Source organism: Vipera berus (assembly GCF_964194415.1).
Source record: "Vipera berus genome assembly, chromosome: 15".
Taxonomy (NCBI): Eukaryota; Metazoa; Chordata; class Lepidosauria; order Squamata; family Viperidae; genus Vipera; species Vipera berus.
The window spans coordinates 12,530,011-12,557,135 of NC_138218.1; the positions used below are offsets into that span (position 1 = coordinate 12,530,011).

The 27,125-nt window shown below is 50.8% G+C and overlaps 2 protein-coding genes across 6 annotated transcripts in view; both read left to right on the forward strand.

Annotated features, from left to right (window-relative positions):
- The window catches only part of RGS3 (regulator of G protein signaling 3), a 44,723-nt gene extending 28,051 nt beyond the window's left edge, over positions 1–16,672 (forward strand). For all 3 annotated transcript variants that reach the window (XM_081339747.1, XM_081339748.1, XM_081339749.1), the window contains 8 exons: positions 912–955; positions 3,090–3,221; positions 6,777–7,418; positions 10,909–10,976; positions 12,954–13,055; positions 13,861–13,922; positions 14,771–14,937; positions 15,497–16,672. In XM_081339747.1, coding sequence (XP_081195873.1) covers positions 912–955; positions 3,090–3,221; positions 6,777–7,418; positions 10,909–10,976; positions 12,954–13,055; positions 13,861–13,922; positions 14,771–14,937; positions 15,497–15,682 — 1,403 coding nt within the window. In that variant the 3' untranslated portion in view covers positions 15,683–16,672. The remainder of the gene's footprint in view (positions 1–911; positions 956–3,089; positions 3,222–6,776; positions 7,419–10,908; positions 10,977–12,953; positions 13,056–13,860; positions 13,923–14,770; positions 14,938–15,496) is intronic.
- Positions 16,673–22,066: 5,394 nt separating this feature from the next.
- The window catches only part of ZNF618 (zinc finger protein 618), a 44,733-nt gene continuing 39,674 nt past the window's right edge, over positions 22,067–27,125 (forward strand). The window contains exon 1 of one of the 3 annotated variants that reach the window (XM_081339765.1): positions 22,067–22,623. In XM_081339765.1, the coding sequence (XP_081195891.1) occupies positions 22,291–22,623 (333 nt within the window). In that variant the 5' untranslated portion in view covers positions 22,067–22,290. The remainder of the gene's footprint in view (positions 22,624–27,125) is intronic. The other 2 variants (XM_081339764.1, XM_081339763.1) reach the window with 2 other exon arrangements.

Sequence of the window (27,125 nt, forward strand, 5' to 3'; positions counted from 1 at the left end):
CGTGTGAAAGAAGGATACTCCCACAAAGCCCATCCTTGTGCCAGGAGGAAGCGATGGGCCTCCCAGGGAAGATCCGGTGACGGTCCGCATTTACCGATTGCAGCATCCCTTCCCTCCCTCCCTCCCCTCCCTCCTTTGTCCCAGGAGCTGAAGGGCAGAGCACCCCATCAAATCGTTTAAGTGCTCCTGAGCCCCCAAGGCCACGTGACCTTGACTTGTCCTCTTCCGAAGGACAGCCATTTAAGTGGCCAGGGCAGGTTCTCTGGTGACGATTCTCAGAGGTCTTGTACCTGTGAAGTGAGGAGGTCGCGAGAGGGAGGGGAATCTCACGGCATTGACTGCAGCTCCTCCTTGGGCCTCCCTTTTCTAAGCCAGTTGCATAAAGTGCTTAAGGGCCCAGGTGCTCCCTGCCTTCCTTTCGCTCAAGGTGGCCGTGCTCAAGCGTGACTTTGGCTTTACTTGTTAATTTGTCTTGTCCTAAGAACTGACAGCTGTCGTCTGCTTGGCCTGTGGGATTAATGAGCCCAAGCAGCACCAGGTCAGGGGGAGTGGGATAGGAGACCATTTTGTTTAAGACCACCTGGCCAGATGAGGAGTTGCTGTCAAGTAGTTTTATATGTTTTACGTCCCTCTGATCAATAGAGGAGTGTTTTTATCCAAGACCTGGTCCTGGGTGCGTCTCCGGCCATCAAGAGCCGGGATGTCTTGGCTAGGGCAGCTCAGCAGACTCACCACTCAGCTAGAGCGGCTTCCAGGGCTCCTGTCTGTAGCTTCTTAAGTTTACAAACACCGTGTTTGCACGCTTTTCCTTTGCTGTGGAAGGAGCTGCAGCATTCTGAGCACTTGGTCAAAAAATATTTTCCATTTGTCAAGTCAGGGAAGGTTAGGTGACCCCTTTACTTTTCTTGCAGATTCCTCTGAAGATCTGAAATTCTGCATTCTTTATCTGGCAGAGGTGAGTGTTACCTGCAAATTAGCTTCTGGCTGCAATTACTGCATCCATCAGCCTCTTTCTGTAGCTGGCAGAAGAAATAGGACTAGAAATCACTCAAGCAGCAGAGTGACAGAGCCGTGGCCGACTGAATTCTACCTGGAAGAAAGCCTCTCCAAGGACGAGCAGTAAATAAGGAAGAGAGTTTGGGGGGGGGGCTTTGCCCTTGTGGTGCTTGTAGTTAGGGCCAGCGATGCAGGAAGCTTCTTTTCTTTTAGACATCATCTTAGGGCTCTGAATACGAATAATATGGTTCAGGTAAATGGGGAGGGGGAGGGGATGGAGCAGTCACATTCCTAGGCTTAGCCAAAGTCCTCATGTTGAAACTTTGAAGCCCTGATTCAAGAGCACACAACTCACAACTCTTCACTACTTCCCCTCTACTAGACCAGATGATCAGAGGCAACCTGCAGGCCAGGTTTATCCTAGCCCTTGTTCCAGAATATCTCTAGGATTGGTGGATGAACATTGTGGGCCCGCAAGGCTTTTGTTTTGGTTTGAGATGTGTGTGAGAGAAAGCTGGTGGGCAAAATGGTTACCTTGGGCCAAGGTTTAAGCCAGCATCTTATTCCTTCAAAACCTTTACCCTCTCCGATGTTGGGTTAATTGCCTCAGTTCTGGAGCATGTTAAGGGACAAAATAGGAATCCTGAGCCTATTGGGGCATTTGAGTAAAAAGTGTCACTTCTGTGTGTGTGAGAGGGGGGGGGGGAGGGAGGGAGAAGGCACCACTTGCAAAGCATCCTCTCCACTTTGCCAGCAGTCAATCTGCAGAGCTTTGCTCTTGGCGGGCCTAATTGAATTGATGCAAGCCGTTAATTCCATTACCCGAGATGGGGGGGAGGGGAAGGGCTCCGGGAGAGGCTTTTGGATTGCCTGTGATGGAGAGCGCTTGGGAAGCTCCCCACCAGCCTCTTGGGGATAATCTGCATTAAATGTTGTATTATCTGCATCTATAGCTTTGTTGGGCTTATGTGTGGGCTCCACAAACCTGTATCCATTTCTTTAAACCATCCCTTTTAATTGCTTCAAGCTAAGAAGGTGCTTATTTTCCTGGGCTCCAAGATCACTGCAGATGGGGACTGTAGCCAAGAAATTAAAAGACGCTTGCTCCTCGGGAGGAAAGCCATGGCAAATCTAAACAGCACACTAAAAAGCAGAGACATCACTCTGTCAACAAAAGTGCGTATAGTCAAGGCTATGGTCTTCCCAGTTGCAATGTATGGCAGTGAAATTTGAACCATAAGAAAGGCTGAGCGCCAAAGAATTGAAGCCTTTGAACTATGGTGCTGGAGAAGACTCCTGCGAGTCCCTTGGACTGCAAGGCGATCAAACCGGTCAGTCCTAGAGGAGATCAACCCTGACTGCTCTTTAGAAGGCCAGATCCTGAAGCTAAAACTCAAATCCTTTGGCCACCTAATGAGAAGGAAGGACTCACTGGAGAAGAGCCTAATGCTGGGAAAGGTTGAGGGCAATAGAAGAAGGGGACGACAGAGAATGAGGTGGCTAGATGGAGTCACTGAAGCAGTAGGCGTGAGCTTAAATGGACTCCAGAAGATGGTAGAGGACAGGAAGGCCTGGAGGAACGTTGTCCATAGGGTCGCGATGGGTCGGACACGACTTCGCAGCGAACAACAACAAAGAAGGTGCTGATGCTACAGGCTACTAATAACACACGTGTGCACCGGAGGGTGTGCGGTGTCTGTTTTCTCGATTGGAGTCCTTTTGGAGGGGAGCTGTTCCCCTTGCTCAGGGCTGCCCTCTTGTGGCTTCCACCACAGAGACAGGACAGGGGATCTGCATTGGCAGCTCCGCTCTGGAAGGGCAAGGAGGCTCCTGGCTCTGCAACGGACAGGCAAACTAACAGGCTTGACTAAAAGCCCACAGTGGCTCTTTCCTGGTATTCAGCTAAAGAAGTTGTGCGTGTAGCTAGTTTTGTTGTAAGGGGCTCCTCCTTATCGGCTTGGTATCCCAGGTGGGCAGCCAACCCAGAGAGAAAAGCTGCCGCTGAGGAAGCCCAGCCCGTGGATCCAGGCTATGCTGGAAGGTGGGCCTTCCTCTCCTAGACCTCTCCCGGCCTCTGTGTCCCTGTGTGCTAGGAGCTGGAGTGTGTGCTCAGCCTGCAGGCTCACTCCCACGAGCAGAAGACAAGGGTGTGCTGGTGTCTGATGGATAACATCGTGAAGCAGCAGCCAAGAACGACTCCGACGGCCCCTCCGGCAGAAAGCAAGGTAAGAAGGGGCAGTGAGAGGAAGGGCTGCAGTCAGTTGGCGCAGGGGGTCCTTGCTCAGCTGGTCAGGGAGGACCCTCCTCAGCGCATGAACCATCTGGCCCAAGAAGAGCCCTGGTCTGGTCCAGGCCAAGCCAGGATCGGCAGCCCCTCCCTCCCTGTCCTCCCGGCAGAGCATCCGCGGGGCCTCCCAGCTGGCTTTGGCCCTTGTGCTGCTGGACTCCACACGTCTCTGGAGGTTTCTTCACCAGGGCTGCCTTGCCTTCTCCTTGGCAAGTTCCAGATGCTGCCACAGCCACCGGCCAGGCAGGGACTCGCCCTGTTCAGGATGTTCGGCACAGAGAGTAGAAGCAACGAGGCCTCCTCACTGACTCCCTCTTGGCCTGCTGAGCTTTTGATCCAGGGTCCCAAAGCCTGGCACCTCTGGCTTGTTTTCCTGTCCCAGCCTTGGGGTAACCGGGCCCTTGCCTGGCCTCCGAGGGCCTCCCCGAGCTTGTTTGTCCAGCAGGGTGCGGGGGTGGGGGTGGGGAGGGAGTGGCAGAGAGGAGCCAAAGTGCATATCTGGGGCCTTGGGCAACATGCAGACCTTGTGCCTGGCTGATGCTGAAGGCTCCCCTTTGTTCCCAGGAAGGGTGGGAACGAGCAGTGCCTGCCTCTGTCCAGCCGTTGTCAATCTTGCCTCTGGCGTTTTAGGAGAATAATCGGAATTGGCTGCTTTTTGGCAAAGTTCCTGGTTGCACTTAATCCAATGACGATATGACTTAGGGAGGCCAATAAAATCCTCAGCAAGTATTGCTTCCTCACAGGCGCCCGCACAAAAGGGCAGGCAGAGCTGGTGAGCAGCAGCCAGAGCCACCTCTGGGAGGCGGCCCCTAGTTGGGGGAGCCCTCCCCTCTGCCCAGACACCCTCCTAGGCAATTGCCTGCCTTCTAGTTCGCGGCTGCCTCCTGTCCTGCGTTCCCGCTCGCCCTGGACGAGGCTAATCTGGGGAATCTCGAGAGTGGCCGTGCCCCTCCCCAAAGGCTAGGCTTGGGGTGCCCCCTTCTTCCCTTGCCCGCCTCAAGCCCCCTGAATTGGGACATCTCTTGCAGAGGTAGGAGATAAACACCCAGGCTTCTTAGACGCTTCATATTGTGTAGATGTTGCACTGTGATTAGGGATTGCTTCTGTTTCTTACAGGTTTGTACTATGCCTCCCTACCCGCCCCCCTCACCATTCTGAAGACACAGTAGCCCATCCCTACTAAGGCTAAAGGGGGGGCCTCTGTGTTTTGTACTTAGTTTTGGCGAGAATATTTAGGAGTTGTGAGAAGAAAACAAGGTGTGGGGGGGTCCTCTCTGAAGTCGTGCTTTGTGGAAGGAGGACACGGGGCTTAGCCCGTGTGCCATGACACTTAAATGAGCAGGGTAGGTTTTTGTGGGTTTTGCCCTTCCTTGGGCATGAAAGGAAAAGCAACTGTTTCAGCTGGCTTGGTCTACATGCTAGGAAAGATAATTACCTGCGCAGACAAAGTTGGGGGATGCCGGAGGGGCGGGCCATCTCAGGAGGGTGGTGGGGAGCAGGTGGCCAAGGGACTGGAGGCAGCTGGAGGAGGAGGATGGGATGGCTTAAGGGGAGGGGGCCAGGAACATGAAAAGGTTTTGTTCCGCCACTAGGTTAGCTGGGACTTCAGCCCTGACTCCTCCCCCCCCCACACACACACACACACCGTGAAGGTGAGCTTCGACAGCTGAGGCAGAGAGAGGGCTTTTCAGTTGTGTAACCTCTGGAGGAGGTAGGAGCACGTCCGGCCACACACCAAATTCCCCCCCCCTTCATCATTACATTAAGTGTTCAAAGGCCAAACCCAAGCAAGAGAACTCGGCTTTACCTTCGCTTAATTTGGCTTAGGGGTGTAGGGGTAATTTTTGTCTCTTAAAACTTTGAAATTGATCTAGTTGACCACCCCATTAAGCATCACAAGTTCACTTCCCTCTTTGCTAGAAATGCTGAAGATGCTCCGTGTCGTGGCTGTGCTGGACCAGAGTTCAGCCTTCTGGCCTTAAAACCTGTGGATGGGAGTCCTTTGCCCAAACCAAGAGGATATTTACACATTTACCACCAGCCTCTGTCATTGGTGACCATTGCTACATTTCTGGGGATATTGGAAGCAGACATTTGGGCTCTTGGATTTCTCAGATTTTATTCTCTTTCCTTCTCTGGGTGGAGAGCAGGCAGATTTTAAGTCCACGTTTCCTGGTAAATTGGGGAGAATATGAAGTGTTTAAAATCCGCCTCCTGTGGCATCTGCCTTCTCCAAAGGCCAACCTGATCAGTCACTGTTCCACTGCCTGCCTGGCTCAGCTCAGTGGAAAAACGGGATGTGTTGTGTGTGATCTCTCTCTGTTCCGAGGGGAAGTCCCCAGGTCCCTCCCATGATGTGGCACAAGGGCTGCTTGAGCAACAGGGTGTTTACATCCCTCTCCTATGTCTCCTGCCCCCTTCCCTCCCCCCCCAAGGAATATCTTTTGTAATTTGCTCCCGCTGAGCAAAGGAGACAGGTTGGAACTTGACCACCTCTGTTTGTTTCCTGAGCTAAAGCCTTATTTACATCTGGACCTCAGTTGTCCAATTAAGCATTTCGGCTAGTCTGAGACACGGAGCCAAGACAGGGAACGCCATCAGACTGTCGGATCAAGTGTGGGTAAATACCTGGGCAATAGATCTCAGTTAGCTTTGGGCCCCTGAAAGTCAGATAGCTCATTTGGACAAGGACGTGTGAGTCAAGTGGTTTGTAGAGAAATTAGTGGGGCCACTCTCAGGTTTGAGGCTTAGGCCTTACCTGCAAACCACTCACCCAGAAATAGCAGCCAGATCTGTAAGTTCTTGCAAGCTGGTCACTCACTACCCTGAGGTTGCTGAAGCCAAGCATCCCAGCATCTACGCTAGGAGTTTAAGACCAGTCAGTCCCTGACTCTTTGAGGGAGCTGCCATTTCCTGTCCCAGCTTCTTTGCCAATAGTTTCTAGGTTTCTTATGGGGCAATTGATCAGAAAGTGGAGGGGGGAGCTTCTTCCTGATGGGCTTCTGATAGTGATTTTCAGAATATAATTTGGAAGTGGGAGGGCCTTTCACACAAAATTTAGGAGCAAGTACTACATCAGTAGATCATTGCTTGTAGTCAGAATAGATGCTAGTGACCTCAGCCTGAGCAGCCCCCTATGTGGAAAGTGCAATATATGCTGCCCTGTATGCTAGTTAATGTTAATGCTCTGTGCCACACTACTATGGTTCCAAAATATAGAATTGGCGGGGGGAGCGTTTTATGCAGAGACTGGGATGGGAGGTGAGCGCATCTGAAGAAGTAGCCTTTGTGGTTTCAACAACTGTGTCCTTTATTTGAAGGAAATGCTCCTGATGTTTTTGAGAAAGGCCATCCACGTGTACTTAAGTGCTGTGGCTGTTCAGAGACATCAGAGTGCTTGAACTTTCCAGGATGACTTAGGACACTGGAAACTTTTTATCCCATTTCCAACCATGCAGTGGGCCCATTTCCCTTCCTCTTTGTTTCCCCCCAGATGCTTGAACCAGAAGCTGAGAAATTAGGGGCAGTGCCATCTGTGGGGCAGGATGAGGGCAGCCGCCTTGCCTATCCTGTGAGAAACATCTCCATAGAGGGGGTGACAGAGGAAGCTGTGGCAGAAGTCCAGGGCATCGCGATGGAACAGGGGAAGCAGACCTGCCACCTCGAGCGGAAGGAACAGGAAGCGCTCTGCGGAGGCTCTGCTGCCTTTGCAATCCCAAAGTTGCAGGTGGACGGTGTCTTTAGCCAAGACCTGACCTGCCTCACCAGCCTCAAGCTCAGCGGTCCAGGGGAATTAGCTGAAGAGGAGGAAGAGAAAGAAGAGGAGAGTGGTGAGACCTATCTGGCCAGGGGCGATCAAAAACGCTGCAGCTTGTTTGAACCGTCAGTGTGTCAGCCGGCCTGCAGCCTGAGTGTGCAGAACTCTCTGCGGCGTCGGACTCACAGCGAAGGCAGTCTGCTTCAGGAGCCCCGAGCGGGCCACTGCTTCACCTCTGACACCAGCCTGAATTACACTGAAATGCAAGGACCCACCCCCGGCTGGACGCTGCCATCTCCGCAGAGCCTCAAGAAACACTTTACGAAGAATGGGGGCTCCATCCACCAACTCACTCTGCTCTTCGTTGGGAATCGGAAGGTAGGTCAGCCTGTGTGTGTGGGACAGTGGGGGCACGAGAGCACATTTGGAGCAGTTGTGCCAGAAAAAGTCAGAGAAAGTTCAGGGCAGGAATGATCTGGAATGTGGACCCCATGCCCTAGTCTCTGCCGCCTGCTGGGTCTGCCAGGGCCTTGCGCAACGCATCCTTTCCAGGGTCCATGTCGCAGAGGGCAAGGCTGGACGAGGTCTTTCGACTCCAACCGACTTTCTCGGCATGCCAGAAATGTCAGCTTTCTAGTTTACTTAGAGAGCTAGTTTAAAAAATACATTTCTCGTCTTCTAAGTGGTGATGCCAGATTTGCTGGCTCTTCTGAGTAGGAGGTCCTTTTCCATAGGAGATGCAGCCTTCTTTCCTTGCTCCTATTGGATCTCACCATTGAAAGGATATAGAATTTTAGATCCACTATGTTGCATTCCATGTGTATTTTCCACATAATATGAATATAGCAGCGGCCCACTTGGCTAAAGACACAGCCGGGCCCTCTGCCTGGGAAGCCAACCACGGAATAGGCTATCGTAGGGCGGGGACGGCAGCAGCTGATCTCTCTGCATTATGCAGTGGATCCATCTGTTGAAACCCGGCCTTGGCCCTCAGCTTCTCTGTATCTAACCCAATTAACGACAGGAAGCCTCAAGAAATGGCCAAGGCCTGGAACTCAGATGAGCCCACGGAAATTCTGCCTCCCCCTCTGAAAAGGCAGGAGATCAGGCAGGGAGACAAAAGGTTTGCCAGAGAACTCACTTCCTGTTCCTAGAGAACTTTTTAGCGGGGGGGGGGGGGGGCGAGAGAGCTCCCTCACTCAGAGACACCCACTACTCCAAAATGACTTCATTTTGTTCCTCTCAGCCCACCATGCTGTGAACTAGCTCTTTTGCTCAGCTCTTCATGCTGCTGGTGTTTACTTAAAATATTTCAGTGTATCAGTTTAATTATAACATTTTGTCTCATTTTTGTTTAAAAAAGCAGCCAGTGTCACCGGCATGCCAGCAGCTGGTCTGCACAAACAAGCAAAGCCCCACCAGCAGGATGCAGGCAGCACACAAAAGCACACACCCTCCAGTCCACAGAAAAACCTCTCTCCACGGAACCAGTCCCTGGTGCCCAAAAGGTTGGGGACCTCTGCTCTAGGATATAAGATGTTGCCTGAATGCTGCGTTTTCAATTGGACAACTTTTTGTTGTTCTTCACATGCTTAGAGCACAAATGGTCCCAGGAACCTGTTTGGTGCCGCATTATGTTTTTCAGTGTCCTTCCTGGACCTTCACAGCTGAGACTGCCGATGCCACAGCATTGTGCAGGGCGCCATGGGAAGAGAAGCAGGCATTTGCAAGCCCAAAACGCTGGCCAGAGTCAGGTTTGGCTAGCTGTAGGGCTGTGGGACAGGCTCAGAAGCAGCAGAACAGATTCTTGTGGCGTCTTCAGAAAGCAAGCTCCATGGCCCCTCTAGCCAACCTTGGTCGACCGGGGTGAGGTGGGCATGATCAGGGCTTGCCAGGATAACCCACCAGCCCAGCCGTTTCCCTCTGCAGCAGGAGGATGTTGTTGGGCTGGCCAGCTGCCTGGGGGGGAGGGGGGCGTCCGAGATGCTGACGGCTGAGCACTTTGGGCTCAGGATAAATGGGCAGCTTCTGTTTTCAACCTGGCCACGTCAATTACTTGTTGGCTGCTGTGAAAATAAGGAGAGGGGAGCAGCAGGACCTGAAGTCCATGTGAAGCAGCACGCGTGTGGGGGCTGTGGAGGAAGGTCCCTTTGCAAAACTCTTGGCCTGCAAGGGCTGCTGGCTTTCCTCCTCCTCCTCCTCCTCCTCCTCGAGAGGGAGGGAGGGACGCCTTCCTTGGTCTTCCTCATCCCTGGTTTGCACACACAGTGTGTGCTGGCTGCCCCCTAGGGGATGTGCCTGAAATGACCGGCCATTCCAAAGAGATGCAGGAAAGGAGCTTTTTCTAAGAACGGTTGTTGGGCCATTTCAGTTTGCTCTGAAATGCCCAGAGGTGCTTGCTTGGCTTCCGGAGGGGGGGTTCAGCAGCCGTGTGTGGCTGCTCCCTGCCAAAGCAGAAGGGAATTGGCAGCCTTTTCCAAAGCGGGTCCCTCAAGCGTGAACTCCAGTACCTGGGAAGAGGCGGGGAGGCAGGGGCAGAGAGGAAGAGCAGCACTTCCAGTGGGGGGATTTGGGGGCCTTTCCCATTACCTGCCATATGCCAGGCAGGTCTCTGGCATTAGGCTCTGGCCTTTTCCTTAACTGCATTCGTCAGAGGCTCGATATTGAAAAAGGAAGGAAACGACCTGGTGCCTGTTATGAATTACGGACCCGGTCCCTCTTCACAAGAACACCCCCCCCCCGGTCCTGCTAGGTTACGTTCAGCAGGGAAGCCAGCCCGCTTCCCCAGAGCCGAGGCCCACTTCCAGTCCTCTTATAATCATCATCATCATCATCATTATCCTCTCACACACCAGCAAATGGGTTGTGAGCAGAATAATCCCACGTGCTGAGCAGAACGGTCTGCCTTCCGTGGGGGCTGCCTGCTGCTGGAAGAGGCCAGCCCTAGCCAGTTCCTGCTTGGGAGCGGAGAACCCTCCTCTCAACAATGAGAGGAAACATGCCCATCTGGCGCACCCGAAAGGCCCAGGAATGTGCTGGCCAGGCGGAAAGAGCGCTGGGCCTGATAAGACTCGGAAGCCTCAGAGAGCTAGGCTGGTGGCGCTTGACCAAGACATGGTTTCCCACGGTTTGCCCCAGTTCTGGGTGTCAGGGGAGGCCCAGCAAAGAGATTCCCAAGTGTGAGGTGGACTCACAATGAATCGTTAAAGGAGCTCCCAAGCAAAGGCAGAACGCAGAGATGCAATCATATTAGTTTTATTCATGATAGATCAAAGAGAAAGAAATACTTGGCATGAAAGCATTCATGCCTGCATGTGAGAGAGAAATAAAATAAAACAAAACAAGCTAGGATTACATGACTAAACTAACTAGGAGTAGAAGCAGAACAAGAAGCTGGAAAATGGAGAACAAAGAGCAGCCCTTCGTGCAGAGGTATTTATGGGGGGTCTTGGCCCCTCCTTGACCATAAAACACTCTCACCAATGGGGCTGTGGGTCCGAGACCCTTGGCTCATCAGTGGAAGCAAAGAAACCTCTTTGCCTCCATCTGATGACCCTTTTGGGGAACTGCCAATGGCTGGCACTAAACATCTAACACCAAGCAAGTCCCTCTGGGTGCAGTTCGGTCTGGCAAATGAGCACTGCTCTTGAAGGATGGTTCGTTGGTTTGTTTTACGGTGTTTGTAAGCCACACAAATCCATTCAGATTCTTGGCAGTGAACAGTAAAAAGAAGAATAAGCCAAAGAGAGCAGTAGCAAAATTATTGAAAATACTTAACTCCTTCGTGTCTCCCTCAGTTGAATTTACCTAGTTTTTATCCCCCCCCCCCCGTCCGTCCCTCTTCCCATTGCGGTGATGATGGCGACAGCAACAGCAGGTGCTGGATCCTGAAGGAGTTTGTGACTCAGGAGCAGCCCACAAGATGAACAAGACAATGTAAGTGTGTCTGTGCTTTGGTCAAGGTGTGGGTCCTTTTCCTAAATAGCCTGAGTGGGTGGAGGCATCTCTCTTAACCATCGGTTTTTTGGGCCCGGAACACAAGGCTGTGAATCGGAAGGCAGTTTCCATTTGTTCAGAGTCCCCATAATGCTGCACAGGCTGGTTGCCTCTGGAGAGAGAGTTTCTCCACCCCGGAAGGAAAAGCAGTCGGTGGAGGTTTGGAAATCCACCTCTTACATGACAGGGGCCCATGCTGTCCGTCTAGAGGGATGTAGGGTTCCTCCCTCCCTCCCCCTAGTCATACCTCCAAGATGCCTCGCTAAGAAGCCCTCGTGGCACAGCGTCTCATCGCTGGCCTGCAAGGAAGGGACAGAATTTGGTATTTATCTGAGCTGATGTTACCCCAAGTTCTTCTAGCACAAGCTGTGCTGGGTGCATGATTGGTGGCAATGGAGGCAGTGCACCCAAATGGTTTGAGGCACACTTTCTGGAGGCCACAGCTCCCACGACTGTGAGCCAGGAATTACAACACCCACTGTCCCCAACCCCCTCCCGAAAAAAGCAGGTTTGATCCAGGATGTTCCTCCCTGCTCCTAACCCTCCCCAGGAAAGAGGGTGGGATGGATACAGGCACGCAGGGCCCTTCGTTCTCTTTAGGATCATTGTCTTGAGTGGGAGTCAGCTCCCCCACTCCTGGCTGTGTGGTAGAAGAAGGGCATTTGTCCCCTTCAGGTGGTCCTCCAGGAGAGGACCAAGGATCCTCCACACCACTTGCCTTCCTTTGCCTTCCTTTCCGGGAGGTGGGGGGGGGAGCTCAGATCACAGATCTGGGAGCTCCCAGAGGCTTCTCCTCCTTGCTCTGGACACCTGTTAATCCGGGTGGGGGTGGCTGAGAAGACCCGCCTAAGGGCTCGGCCTCCCACGGATTCCCCAGCTGCCCAGTGGAGGGGGGGAGCCTGCTTTACTGTTCCTCCTGCTGCCCCGAAGCGGGCACCAGTGCTCGACTCCCGGTTTTGGACGGGGCTTCGGTGCACCCCCGACCTTCGCTGCTTGCCCACCCCTTGTCCCGAGTGGGGTTGCGGCGGCGATTGCCTCGGGCTTGCGGGTGGGAGAAGCGGGGCACGAACACCGCCGGTTTTGCGCGGAGGGTCGGCAGCGGCGAAACAGCTCTGTGGGCTGCTGCTCGACGTATCCTGGCGGCGAGAAGGGCCGCGGCTGCCGGGAGAGGAGAGGCGGGGAGGGGGTCGTCTCTGCAGCTTTCAGGCGCGGGCGCTGTGGGATCAGCAACCGAGGCCGCCTCTCGGCTCCACCGGCGGAGGCCCCGGAGTCTCGTCCGGGCAACGCAGCCCGCGCGGCGCGCCTCTCTCCTGCCTGCCCGCGCGGGCCGGGCTCCCTCCCCGGGCTGGCTAAAAATAGCCGCGGTTCGGTGCCGGCTGCCAGCGGCGCCCAGAAGCAGGAGAGGCGTCCGGCGTGGGTCATCCGTGCGGCGGCCTCTGGGCGAGGGACAGGCGGACGCCCGGCTTTCGGAGAAGGCTGGCCGGCTGCGCCCTCTGGCCCGGGCCGTGCCGTTCTTCAGCGCCCTGCAGGCGGAGATCTGGGGCGCTCCCGGGCGAAGCGGTCGAGGCGGAGGCCTGCAGCGACGGCACACCGCTAAGGAGTACGCTGCCCCACGCCCTCGCCTAGCCACGTGGGAATGTCCCGATTCCCCGGCTGGTTTTCGTGTCCGGTTGGTCTCGCTGCGGGATTGCGGGGCTGCTGGTGTGCCGAGCGCCTTCCGCTTTGCCTGCACCCAGTGCTGCTTGGGGGGGTGGGGGTGGGTGTGTCTCGCCTCCGCATTGAGGGGCTGCGTTCAGAGGGGCCGTGACCGCTGCGGCGTCGGGAGCGGAAGAGAGGCGCCGCCCCGGCAGGTCTTCTCCAGTCCTCCACGGCTGGGCTTGGATGCTCACCCGCCCTCCTGGCTTCCTCGCCTTGCAGGGCCAAAGACGTCAAGAACCGACTGGGGCTCTTTCGGAGGCGGCATGAAGCCCTGGGGGGCCAGCCTGAAGACAAGGCCGACAAAGGGATGAAGCTTCTGCGGTAAGGGGGGGAGCGGGCGCGAGCGGAACTAAGGTGGGGGGGGGGCTTTGCCTAGTCTTAAATTCTCCCCGACCACTTTCTTCCGAGGCAAGGGGGGAGGGGGAGGGCGGAGCTGGGCAAGGTGTGAGACTGAGATGGTTTGGGAGACTTGGAAGTTTGTGGCAAGGAAGCAATCCCTGAAGACAGAAACTGCCTTTGTCTAGGAGAAAACCTGATTGAGGTGTGGATGAGATGGCCAGCCTCAGTTGTGTCCCTGTCACACTGGCTGCCAGTGGGAAAGGCAGGGGGCACCTTTTGACCCATAAGCCACAAGCCCAGCCAAAGCCTGTTCTGGGATCGCTTGGCTGGAGACAACACCCATTCAGGACGCTGTGCCTGAAGTGGTGGGCAGAGGTGGCCGAAGCCAGGAAGGCAGCAAGGACAGAAATGTATTGCGGGGGGGGGGGGGCGGGGGGGGGAGAACAAGGTTGTGGTAAACTATATTTGGCTCTGATTCCAGTGTTTTTTCTTACATTGTCCCTTTGGACTACTATTTCTTACTCCTTTGTTCTCTGCGTAATGTCACTAAACTGCAGAAGAGTAGGATAGGCAGGTTGAATAAAAGTACCTAATTTTGAGTTAGTTTGGTCAAAGCATTTATTTTTGTTCTAGAATTATTCCATTTCTAAAGAGGAGGCGTTTTAATAAACCCCTCTGGTGGGGAGTTTTGTTTTTTTCCCCTTCTCCCCAAGGTGGTTCCATCTTTCGCCCGGCTATTATAAGATGGGGCCAAAGTAACCTTCCTCTTGCCCGCCCACCCCTTCAGGCCGCCTCCCGAAGAAGTTCTCGAGTGGGGAGACTCACTGGAAAAGCTGCTGCAACATAAATGTAAGGAGCCTTTTCGAGTGTTGAGTTTCAAAAATCAGAATGCTGTAAGTGTTTGAATTAAAATTGTCAAAGACCAGTCAGCGTTTTTTCCTCTTCCCCTTCCTTTCTCAGAGCTTTTGAGTAAACTCTCACCCGTTAATTCCAAACTCAGATCTTAAAACATTCAAGAATGGAAATGGAGCAAAGCTTTAGAGCAGCAGTTACTTTCCTTCTCCTGCTCTCTCCTGCCTTGGCTTATGGGACCTTGGTACTTGTTTGGGCCAGAGGCAGATGACTTTTGCTAAGAATAATATTGCCGAGCACCTGGATGACTTGAAAGTCAGAGAGTAGCCAGGTGTTGCATGCTGTGACTAGGAGCAGGACGTCCAAAGCACATTTTCCCATCACTGCCCCCACAATGCCCATCTAAGCAGAGGTGCAACTCGGCCTGGGGGCTTTGGCATGCCAGGTGATTAAGCCGTAGGTTTTGTGCACATACGCAAAAACAGTCCTCCAAAGAGACAGATATATAGTATCTCTACTGGAGAGACTTGATGTAAACACATTTCTGTGAGTTTTGGAGCAGCCTCCTCTTGAATGCCCAGAAATACTGATTCGAAACAACTTCAGATCAGAAGATCTGAAGCGCTCAAAGAAAAATCCTCTTAATCCAACTTCTCCTCTGGATACAAAGCCCGTAACATTTTCTTCAGAGAGAACCTGCTTCTTGACATAAAAGTTGCCTAGTGCCCTCCCCCTTTTTATCTATTACACTTCCCCTGTAAGGTGGCTGTGCCAGAGAAGCCTGGGTGACTTTGTAGCTTAACCACCTCTCACAAAAGCCACTGCATCCTCTCGTCCCTGCTCAGATGGGGTGGCTGCCTTCCGTTCTTTCCTGCACACCGAGTTCAGTGAGGAGAACCTGGAGTTCTGGCTGGCATGTGAGGAATACAGGAACATCAAGTCTGAGTCCAAGATGATAGCCAAGGCCAGGAAGATCTTCACCGAATACATTGCTGTCCAGTCGTGCAAAGAGGTAACTAGCGGAAGAGATGTTGGGTATCTGTTGGCGCCTGAATGTTGGGGCCGGCCTGATTGGGAGCCAGACAAATTGTAGAAAGTTTGCTCGGCTCAAGTGTGGAATAGAAAGAACTTTGCTGAAAGTTAAGCACATTTTCAAAACTGCTGAATGGAAACCCCTGTGCTACCTCCTGCCCCGATTCCATCAGAGGAACAAGGCCAAGGACCCTTTTGGAGAAGAGATGCTCTTAAGTTGGTTCCACGTTTGTAAGGCAGCTTTACCCCCTGAAATCTTGAAAGGCCCTGCTGGAGGCATCAAGTTCCTCCCTCGTCTCTTCTTTTGCCTTCCGGGCACTGTAAGCTCGGAATAGGTTTGGCAGGTTTTTGAAGCATACTTCATGGCTAGATAAAACTCCAGCAGATATTATGCCACTTACCGAAAACTGCATTATCTCTGGCTTAGCACAGAACACAATGAGCTGTAATTATTTGATTTGTTCTTCTGTCCCTCTAATGTCACCCTTCCGAATAAGCGGCAGCCTGACAGTGACCAGTGTCTGTCCGTCCTGCTCTAGGTCAATTTGGACTCCTACACCCGGGAACACACCAAAGAGAACTTGCAAAACATCAGCCGGGGCTGCTTTGATCTTGCCCAGAGGCGGATTTATGGCTTGATGGAGAAGGACTCCTACCCCCGCTTCCTGCGCTCGGAGCTGTACTTGGATCTCATTAACCCCAGGAAGCCTTGCTCTTCCCTGTAGAAGAGGCTGGGTCTTCCTCCAGGAAACTTTAGGGGAGCAGGATGTTTACAAATAATTACATTTTTGGCTAAGGGATTATCTGGATAAATAAATCTGTCTTCCCACCCAAAGGGACCTTGGGGTTACAGAACTAAGCAGCTTTACTATTCCTTCTTCCCAAGAACCTGCTTTCCCCCCTGGTACGATGAAGTCATAGCACCCAAAGCTGCAAAGGAGAAGACCTTCCCTTGGACGACTTTTCTTCCACCCTTCTGCTGTGCTGCGGTGAGTTCCTCCTGCACACAGAACCGTCTTGGGACATCCGTGGCCTTCACGAATGGGCCACATCCTCACAAGAACCAGACGGAGGGAGAGGCCCACTTGCAGACTTTTCCTTTTGGATCTTGGCAGAAAGCTCCCTCTTGACTGTCCTGTCCTGCTTTTCTTCAGCCGTCTGAAAGGCGTAACCCTGGCTAGGTTTATTTATTGAAGCCTTCTAGTGGGACACTGTGTCTGTGAGAATGTCTCCCTGTTGAGTTTCCTTATAAATTTTAAGTGCAATATTTTTTATTACCCTATTGCCATTATTTCTCTCCTGGTTTTATCCCTGACTCTTGGAGTGTGTGGCAGAATGTCAGTCAGTTCTCGGTCAGTCTTGTTCCTTGTTCTTTGGCCTCTGACATCTGCTCCAGCAGCAGATGTGTGAAAAGCTTACAGCATCTTGTTGCAACGGCAGTGTACTTTGTAGAGACTGAAAAACATCTGTATGTTTCTGTGCTGTGTCATAAAAGGATGTGTGAGACAACAGTGTGTCTGGATTTGTATTCATATCCATGTGGATGTTCATATTTGGGTCCAGAGAGATTAAATCTCCTCCAGCAAATCTTTTGACCAAGTGCCTGGTTTACTACTCAGGCCCATCTCTGCAGTTTAAAATATTTTTGTCGGTTTGTTTTTTACTACATTACGTCTATTTAGGATAAATAAAGAGACAATACATGTTAAGCCGTCTTTCCTCTTTTCCCTGTTTCTTTGCAGCTACATTAATTTGTGAGGCAGCTTGGTTGGCTTATCAGGCAACAAACGAGCAGCTATTCATTAAACAAAGATTGCTTAAAAACGAACACGCACACATGCTCTAAAATGAGGGCCAGGTGACCTCTAAGGCCTCTTCCATCTCTATGGTTTCCTCCCCAGGGAAGAGAGAAGGAGAAAGCGGCCAGGAGGACCTTCACCAACGCCTCCTTTTCAGGCTTCCCCTGTTCCATAAGGGATGCCGGGTCCCATTCCAGGCTTCCCGCTCCCCATCTGGCGGGCAGGTGCCCTGGGGACTGCAGGGGGGCGGTGGGGGCAGAGCAGGCATCTGGCATGTGCAGCTTTCCTCACCCGGCCCGGTCCGCCAAGGGTGCTCCCTGAAGGGAAGGGTGCGCTGCGGCAGGCTCCAGTGGAACCCACGTGGGGCAGGGCGTGGGACAGGGGGCTCGGGAAAAGGTGGTGGTGGGATTGGTGGCCACGTGGGCTTGTCCGGGGCTACCCACTGAAGCCGTCCGAGGGCCCTTCACCCAAACCCTCGGGTTCCAGGCACTGAAGTTCCCTTTCACGCTGCCCTCCCCTCCGGCTTCCCTCAGAATGTGGGTCTCTGGGGGGGGGGCAAGAAGTCCTTCTTAGTATCATCTGGACTGCCTCGAGCTGTATAAAATAAAGTTGGGTTACAAGTCATCCCCATCATGGTGGCCATTCACAATTCAGGAAAAGTAAAGAAATAGAAGGTCATGGAATTAGTTGGACAATTCCACATAAAGTTAAAAATTAATGTAACAGAGTTGCAAACTAGGTTTACAGTTGCAAAGGATATCATGCAGGGAAGCCAGAGGCATTTTTGAGTCAAAGATCAATACTGCTTCTTTCTTACATTTCATTGTCTTCAGAGTCTACAAACGGGAGATGGAAATTACTTCAAAGAGGGCTTCAGCAACCACATCTTCCTAGGCTCCTTTTTTCGAAGCATTAACCAATTTCACCGAGCTAAATAGAATTCCCCTCTGAGTGATGCTCTACATTGTAGAAGACTTCTGTGACCAGGAGAGGGCAGTGTTCCTGCTGTGTCGCTCAGCAGAATTTAGGTTTTAAAAAACACACACACAACACTGCCCACCCAAAAGAAGCTGACTTTTAGCCATGCAAGCAATAAACAAACTGGCACAGAAAGGCATGGTGCCCTGCTAGATGCCAATTGCCCAAGCAACATCCACTGAAAAGTAAGCAAGGCAAGTTACGTTGCCATCTCTTACCCTCCACCTTACCTCCAAGGTCCTAGCTCTATTATTTTGATGGGTCCTCTGGATCTATTTTGTTTTTCCTCTGCACTGACTCAGGTGTGCAAGCACTGTGCATAAAATTATGATTTTGGGTAGGCTATGCAGCACTTAAATATTAGTCATCTACAAACCATCCTTTCATGTTCTATACATGTATTTGCAGGGCGATAGTATCATCTAGCAGTTCGAAAGCACGTAAAAATGCAAGTAGAAAAATAGGGACCATTACGGTGGGAAGGTAACAGCATTTCGTGTGCCTTTGGTGTCTAGTCATGCCGGCCACATGACCACGGAGATGTCCTCAGACAAGCGCTGGCTCTTCGGCTTTGAAACGGAGTTGAGCACCGGCCCCTAGAGTCGGAAACGATTAGCACGCACGTGTAGGGGAACCTTTACCTAGTATCATCTGAAAGCCGGTTTGGTGTAGTCGTTAAGGCATCAGGATAGAAATTGGGAGGATGTGAGTTCCAGTTCCGCTTTGGGCACAGAGCCTGCTGGGTAAACTTGGGCCTGTCACTTTCTCTCAGCCTAGAAAAAGGAGGCAACGGTGAACCAGGTCTGAAAATCCTTGGTGAGAAAACTTCAGGGACTTGAGAATTGGGCAGGATGGAAGGGAAGGGAAAAAGGCACTCACTGTTCAATGCTCCTGTGGGAAGAGGGTTCTTGCCCCACAGCTGCCGGGGCAGGAGAAGTGCAGAAGCAGCCCCTGGCATCTGTCCTGGGAGGTGGGGTGGGAGGGGAGACAGGGAGTCCCAGAGTAAGACAACCATTAGCTAAGCAGTTGCCAGGAGGAGGCTGGCTTGTAGGGCAAATTTGTATGTATGTTGTGTGAACTAAGGAAGCTGCCAAGGAAGCTGCCAGCAAGGATGATTGTGATCCTTGAGGTCAACTGTCGCTCAGGATACTAAACTCTTAGTGGTAAAAAGCCCAGATTTTGCACTATGAACTTGTTCCCTAATGTGGTATGCTTATAATTAATAATCCTAACTTAGATGATGTCCGGTTATGTGATTCATTAAAGAAATCTATGCTAAGGATAGGTCAAGATACACTGGAATTGCCTTCTGTGGGAAATAAAGTTTATATTTTGGTGTGTGCTAGGGCAAAATTTTGGTTTTGTTTAATACGGCATTAATGAAGTGGATGTTGTGATGGATTTTTCAGAGAATATAGTATCCACAGTTTGCTGCTGCCTTCTTTAAATAGAGACTTTTAGTATTCTGGGGAAATACTTCCTTCTGCCATCTAATTTTTAACATGTTACTATTTTAAATAATAAAAATGATTGGTTTATAATTAAGGTGATCTTAAAATAATAAATACAATATATTTGTCACTGTTTTCAAGCCAGGACAATGAATTGAAATTGTATTTCATGCTTAAAATGAAGAAGATTTGATGCTGTGGTTGGTACCAGAGGAAACTCAGTGGATTTTGGTTGTCCTTTTCTTTCATATTGTGCTCATGAAAAAAGTTTAGACTTACTCACTGTGGAGAAGGAATGGGAAGGTGTGGAAAAATTCAGTTTTGGGCTGCCTTTAAAGTTCAAAATATGTCAGTAAAATTAGAATTTATTCTAATTAGAAATTAGAAATAAACCAAGAACGCAGTTCTTCCCCCTCCCTCCCCCTTTAGACAAGGGGTAGGTTTGGTTGAGGTCAGAGGCAGGTACAGAAGGAAGAACTACTGGACAAGTCCAGACAGGCTGTGGGCTAGTTCCACAACCCAGGCAGCACGGCTTTGCAGAGGAAGGAAGTGCCAACTGTCTGGGTCTCTGTTGTTAGCCAAGGACTTGCTGGGAAATTTAGCTGGCAGGCTGGAATCCTGTCGGCTACTTTTTGGTGCAAATAAATTCTTTTTTTTTTTCAGAAAAAAGAATGGTGTCTTTTAGGGCAGTGGTCCCCACCTTTTGGGCACCAGAGACTTGTTCTGTGGAGAGAGGTTTTCCCCCGGACCAGAGGGGGCGTGGGTTTGTGTACTGCCTCCATCACGCGGATGGGGCTTTGCTTTCTTGAGCAGCCCAGTTTCTGGCATGCTGCGGACCCGTTTTAGGGGTATTTAGAGAGGTGTATCAATACCAACTAACAACAATCAATACCAACTTCCAAATCTGCTGAGCAATTGATTTTTACCACCCCCACCCCCATTTAATACTACTGTAGTTGTTTTCCTGAGCAGACTTGCCCTATGCAGCTACCTCTAATTGTTTTTTTAACTGAAATTAAATTGCAGGTGAAGAATTCATCTTCTTTCCAGTTCCACCAGAACCAATACCAGCAGATGTTCTCCCAGGTCCTTGCACTCTGCATTTGTGTAATGCTAGTATTCAGCATGGATCCCAGCAGGCAGCTCAGCAGCCTTGGCTGTGGCATTGATCACTATTTGTTCATTTTCCTTGCAGAACATCTCCAAACACCTTTATTTAATTATATTTAAAATATTTGTATTTTAAAATGACATATTTAAAAAATGAAAAATAATTAGCCTCATTATCGGGCAGCTGCATCATCCATACAGGGCAACGGGAGGAAGGCATCAGCGTCTCGTGCCTTGCATTTCCTTCACAGAAGCTGCAACGTTTCCAGAGGGGTGGCATTTGCCTTTTGGCTAATATGACACTAGTATGAAAGGCTTGCTTACAATCAGACGGATGCTTTGCTTACTTATTGTTGAAGATAGTTAAAAAAAAGAAACTAAAATGTTGGGTGTGCCCACTGTCCACCATTTTTAAATTTTGTTGCATCAATGATTTTGTTGTCCCACTGGATGTTATTACAATGATAAGAGAATATCTATTTCCTTCATTCCACACAGAATCGTCAATATATTTCTGTGATGTGCCCCTTACTTGCACCTACTCCAGTGGGATGTAGAACCACCATTACACCTTCCAGCCTGCCAAGATGACGTGAAACAGCGTTGGCCTCTTTGCAATTCAACTATTTGCTTGGCTGTGATTAGCTGCTGCTGAAAGGGGTGAGGAGGCCTAGATAGGCTTACTATTGCTCTCACTTGGTTGCAGAAAGGCAGGTGATATTTAAATGGTGCCACTGGTGCAGCAAGTCCTCCAGGCTGTGAGGAGAGGCTATAAGGTGAATCAAATGGGCAGTTGCACCTATCCTACCGGTGCTGTTATCCCAAATAATTTTTAAAGGGCTGGGAGCAGAATGCCCCATGATTCATGCCGGACGCCGATTGCGGTCCTGTGCACTTGCCATAAACAGGTCAGGCTGCTACAAATCTTCCTGCTTGCCCAGGTTAGTGGACTGAATCGGTCACTTAATATAATGTTTTTTGTACGGTTCTGTTTAGTGGTTTAAAATTTTGAAAGTTGGCTTCCCGCGGTGTGGCCTGGCCTTCCTGCTTGAAGTCGCCTCTCCTCATCCCAGCCTGCTCCACGCCTGAAGCCGGAAGGGCTTCGTTTGGGTTGGAGCCCGCTTCTAGGGGGCGGCCCAGCCCTTCACGTTGTTTTGTGCAAAGCTGCGCTGTGTGTCCTATTAGTCAATAGTAACATTCTTTCCCAGCCATGGATATATTGTATCCGTGAAGAGTTCCGCTCCCGGAGAAGGTCCAGGCTGGTTCTCCTGCTCTGGCTGGGCTAGCTTGGCTGCTTTTGAGTCTCCCTTTGGGGAGCGGGACCGCTCCACCGGGGGCTGCGACCTCCCTGGCTCTCCCTGGTCCCAGGGGGGCTGGCCGGCTCCATTCAGGACAGAGAAAAGGCCACCGTGCAGGTGCGCTGGACTATTGTGGGCTGGGCCGGGGCGGGGTGCCTGCTCCAGATCCGAGCATTGGAGAGCGCGGCTGGAAGGAGGAGGGCCCGGGGAAACCACGTCGGCCCGGAGGGGAGCGAGGCCCCGGCGCTCAGCAGCTCGATCCTGCGGAGGGCCTTCGCGGCAGGTGCACGGCCCGCGCCCACATTCCCGGGAAGCGCCCCGCCTGGCCTTCCTTTGGGCGCCGCGCGGGCGAGCCCTGCAGCCGGAACCGGCCCGCTCTGGACGGGCTCCCGGGCAGAGGCGCCTCGGTGCGCGCCGGAGGAGGAACCGCAGCAACCGCGCGCCACCAAAGCGGCGAGGGAGGCCGGGCGAGAGGCGGCGGAGGCGCGCGCGAGAGGCGGCGCGCCCTGGGCGCAGCGCGGTGCGGCGTGCAGGCCGGCAGGCTCAGCCGAGTGCTCGCCGCCTCCCTCCGCCCTTCCGCCGGGGCCGCCTCCGCCCCCTCCTCCGATGGCGGCGCCGACTGCGGCGCGCTCCCCGCCCCGGCCGAGCTCGGCCCGGCAGCGCTGAAGCGGCGGCCTGGGAGCGGCTGGCGCGGCCCATGTCCTCCCAGGGGGCGGAGGAGCCCGAGCCGCCCACCCGCGCTGCCGCTGCGGCCAGGGAGGCGGCTCCGGCGGCGGGCGCTCCGCATTGTGCGCCGCGCGGCAGCGGCGGGAGCAGCAGCCTGGTGAGCGAGAGCGGAGGCCCGGCCCGGCGGGAGCCCCCTTTGCCGCCCCTCGCCCGCCAGCCCAGCCCCATGAAGGAGCCGGGCGGCCCCGGGGCGGCGGGCGGCGGCGGGGAGGGAGCCGCCGCCGCCGCCGCCGCCGCCGCCGCCTCTTCTCCGGAAGGCAAGGAGGGCGCAGGAGGGGCCGCCGCCCCCGCCGCCGCGGCGCAGGTAAGCGCGATCGCCCGGGTGGCGGCCCCGGCCGCGAGTACTCGACTGCCGCGCCGTCCCCTCTCTCCGCCCGGCTTCCCGAAGCATCCGCGTCTGCATCGCCCTCCGGGCCGTGTGGCCTCGGCCCCTGGGCCCCCTCGGCGCCCGCGCCCGCCTTTGGGCCAGGGCCGGAGGGCTTTCCGCTAGCTCTGGCTGGGGTGTGTGTGTTTGTGTGTGTGGGTTTTTTTTCTAATTTTCTCCAAACGAGTTTTCTCTTATTAAAACGACGCCACCTAGGGGAGACTATTCCAAAAATAGGGAAAAAAATTAAATTTGAGGAAAAAATATTTTTTTTCTTTTTGTTGTTTTCGAAGGGAAAGTTTAAATCGTTGGTTGTATTTGGGATATCTTTTCCATGCTGGAATTTTCTTAATCTGAGAAATGCTGGAAACAGCCTGCTTCTCTTGGATGTCAGCAAATTTTTCTTTTAAACCGGAGTCTTTAATATGCAAATTAAGGTTGAATTTGGTGAAATCGACGTTCCTCTCCCCATCTTTTTAAATGAAAAATAAGCTGTTTTACAGGCGGTATCGGGAAATAAAATTAAGGAGAAAAAGAACAATTTGAAAGAAATCAGTTTGGGTGAAGGTTGAAGAATTGTTGTAAAGCAATTAAAAATTGTACTTGCAAATTCGAAAGGATTTCACAGTTAAGTAGTATTGGATTTATTTTCTCATAAAGTATAACTTAATTTACAATTTTTAAATAAGTATGTGCATAATATGAAAATTTCTGAGGACACACCCCAATTTTTTTGTGGGGAAATGACTTTTAAGGTTTTATTCAAATCTGATTTGAAAGAGCTTTGTTTTTAAACATGAGCCAATCCTGCAACGTCAGAGAAGCTCAAGTTAAGATTACAGAAAAGCCTTTTGTTCTGAAACGAGGTATATTTTCTGAAAGCTTATGTTGTTGGCACAATTAAAACAATGATTCCAGCATTTAATTTATAATCTGTGTAGAACTGGGGGGAGTGATTGTATTGCTTCCACCCTAAAATAATACTAGATAACATCTCTTGTGAGTTCAATGTAACACTTTATGTATAAAGGCTTCATTAGACTAATAATAGTGTATGCAAAATGCTACTGGTTGAGGACACTGCAGATGTGAAGTTGCAGATTTTAGAAAATAACAAAAATTTGCAAAATTAAATTATGCTATCTTAAGAAATTTTTAAAAATTGGGGTTTTTTGCCCGATAACCAAGTTGAAAATCTCACTAACAACTACAGATTAGTTTGTAGTTAGCAATATACTTTTGAATTTCTCACATGGGTTTGTGAGTAGTAAAATTGCCTTTTGAGTTTTGGTCGTGTCTGTCTCTTCCTTTTCTGTTATAATTTGCATTTTACAAAGAATGAGTAACTAATTCACATAATTTTTTTACTTAAATCTCTGTGGAAAGTGATGTGCAGCTTCTGCATCTGAGGCAAAAGGGTCACAAAAACAGCAGCATTAAATCTGAAGGGGAAAAAGGGAAAGAAAAGGGCAAATCCTGCAGAGTCTCTACTTTAAAATGGGAACAAAATATCAAGATGGCCGACTCCACAGCTGCAGCAGACAACCTGAAAAGGGGCATTTCTGTGCTGGAACAGAACGGATTTCTGCAGCTTAAAATCTTTTTTTCCCCCATTCCAAGAACCTCAGTGTAGAAAAAAATGTTTTTGAAAATTTAAAAGTTTGTCTGAGCTGAATTTTTTTTTAAAAAATTAGAATTTCAAAAAAAATTCCCTGTGGGTAGAAGTTAGATTGTGAACTATATTTAATTGAAATCTAAACTGCAATTGAATATTGAATTAAAAATTCAGAGGATGTTATTCCTAAGGGAATGGGTGGGGGGAGGAGTGCAATTAGAGATTTCATCTCTAACCAATCCCATTTCCTTCCTCCCCCATCAAAAGGGGAGGAGATTGGTTGGATTTTTGGGAAGATTCTGGAACAATTAAAAAACGAGCAATTTTCCAAACAGCACAGGTAGCTTTAATTTTTGTAGTACTTAGGAATCATATTTTCTGCAGAATTTCTGTGTAAGAAAGGCAGGCGGACAGTTTAAGAATGTTTAATGGGGTTGCAATTAAATTTAACTGGTCACAGATTAACAGTTGATATGTTTGCCCAAGCCAGCTTCGGCTGGCTGATTTTTCTAGGAGATTCTCTGGATGGGCTACAATGTCAGAGTCATTTTATAATGCTAAGAAAGCAGGTCTCAAATTTCCAACTATTTCCACTTAAAATAAAATTATATGTCACATGATGAGTTACTTGTTACTTCTGCTTGACTATCTTTTAAACACCCTGGAAGGGAAGGGAAGGGAAGCTGCCCTTGCTTGGTCTGGAGAGGTGGGGTTGGTTATTCTGGTCTCCAATGAATTGGGAAATCCAAAGAGGAGGAAACTGACCAGGGACACTGTACACAAAAGTCATTAAACCCTAGAGGGACAAGGGAATGCTTGGGGGACCTTTGAGAGGCTCTGTGCTTTTTCAAGGCAGGGGGAGGCTGTCTAGGGTCCCCCTGGCTCGTCATTGCCCTGTCCTCGAGGCAGGCTTTGGCAGAACCAGTTGCCGCCACCTGCGCTGCATGCAGTGCCGTCCTGCAATTAATTCATGCTCCGTCTCGCCTGCAGTCATGTTTTTCTCCAGTCTTGAGATTCGGCACCTCTGAACAGATTTTACTTTCAAGGCTTGACCCAGGTCCCCCTGTTGGTTTAAATTGTTCTCGTAGTTTTAATTGAAGTATTACGGGGAAGGGGACCTCAACCCTGGGGGGCTTGGCAGATAACTGGCCTACCTTACAGGTGTGTTGTACAGTTGCTAGGATACAATCCCTGTAAAATATTTTGAGTGTGATTGCTGCTTTTGGCTCTGTTAATGTGTGTATGATTACGGCTACTAATATTGCAAAGTATTATGAATCCATGTGTAAAACTTGCCATTAATATTCATATTACAAATATTAACAATGTTTATATACTAATACGATAGTCAAATATAGTAAAAGGACTGTTGTTAATTTTTAATAGTAAAGAAGTAATTAACATTCTGAGTGGGATAATAGTTTATTTCAGTTCCATCCAGCAGAAGCAGAGAGCCCAATGCCTTACTGTACCCATCATTCCTTTGAAAAAGAATGAAGCGGTTCCTAATGGCACATTGAACATAAAGCAGTGAAGCAGTGAGAGACCAATCTTTTTGTAGACCCACTGGGGTATGGTCGGCCAAACTTAGTAAAGCAGAGACGGGGCCCTTGGCTGCTAGGACCGCCGGCCTCTCTGCTGTCTGCTGGGCAGGGCTGTCGGGCTCAGTGGCGCTCTCTTTCTGAAGGGATGGCTGCATTGGTGCTTCCTGCATCTTCGTTCTCATAGGTGGAAGGTTGGACTTGTCTGCTCGGGTTTTGGGGGTTACGGCAGGCAGGAGAAGGAACCTCCGTGTGCTCCTGAACTCTTACGATGAGATTTTTGGATGGATTTTACTCTTCTCTTCTTTCAAATCTCACCTGTCTCTATAAAGAGTTTAAGGCAACAGCCGTGCTTCTTCATCTTCATCAGGATCAGGCAAAGCTGCCCCAGCTGCTGTCTCTTGGGCACTTCCAGAATGTGGGGGGAGGATGTGCGGCCAAGGGATGGCAATTCCAACGCTTCCAGACAAACCTGGATGATTTCAGAGTAAGCATGCTTACGCTGTGTTAAGCTTTCAAGTGTGGAGATTGGAGGATGCCTCTTCTTTATGCCAACCACTTGCACTTGGTTGAAGGGATAGCTGCTTTTGAGCTTTGCTTGAAGATGGCTGCAGTGGGGCTAAAAGCCATCACTGTCAAGTCTTCACGTAGGGCAAAATAATACAAGGCAGTCTTTGGGTTACGATGGTAATTTGGATTGGAATAGCTGCCACTAAGTGGTGTGGTCATAAAGGGGGAGCATCATGTGACTGTCACTTAACGAGGCCAGTTCTAGGAATCCCAGGTGTGTCTTTAAATGAGGGCCGTAAGCTAGGGCCTCAAGGGACTGACTTTGACTTCCTGCCAGCTTCCCCATTGACTTCGTTTGTAGAAAGCTGACAGGGAACATCAGAAATCATAATCACGTGATCGTGGGTCATTTCACAGTCATGTGACTGGTGGATGTTGTGCAGCTGGAACTCTGAGGGCCCACCGTAAGTCCTCCCTTGTTTGGCACTGCCAGAAGTTTGAACAGTCATAACCCATATTATTGCAACAAGAGCAATAAACTCCAGGATGGCTTAAACTGGATAGCATGGGTCTTCAAACTCGGCCCTTTTATGACTCATGGACTTCAACTCCCAGAATTCCTCAGTCAGGCACACTGGCTGAGGAATTCTGGGAGTTGAAGTCCATGAGTCATAAAAGGGCCGAATTTGAAGACCCCTGCTGGATAGCATTGGGAGCCTTCCTCACTTCTTTCCCTGTTTTCCCTAACTTCTGATACATGCATAAGGGAGGGGAGA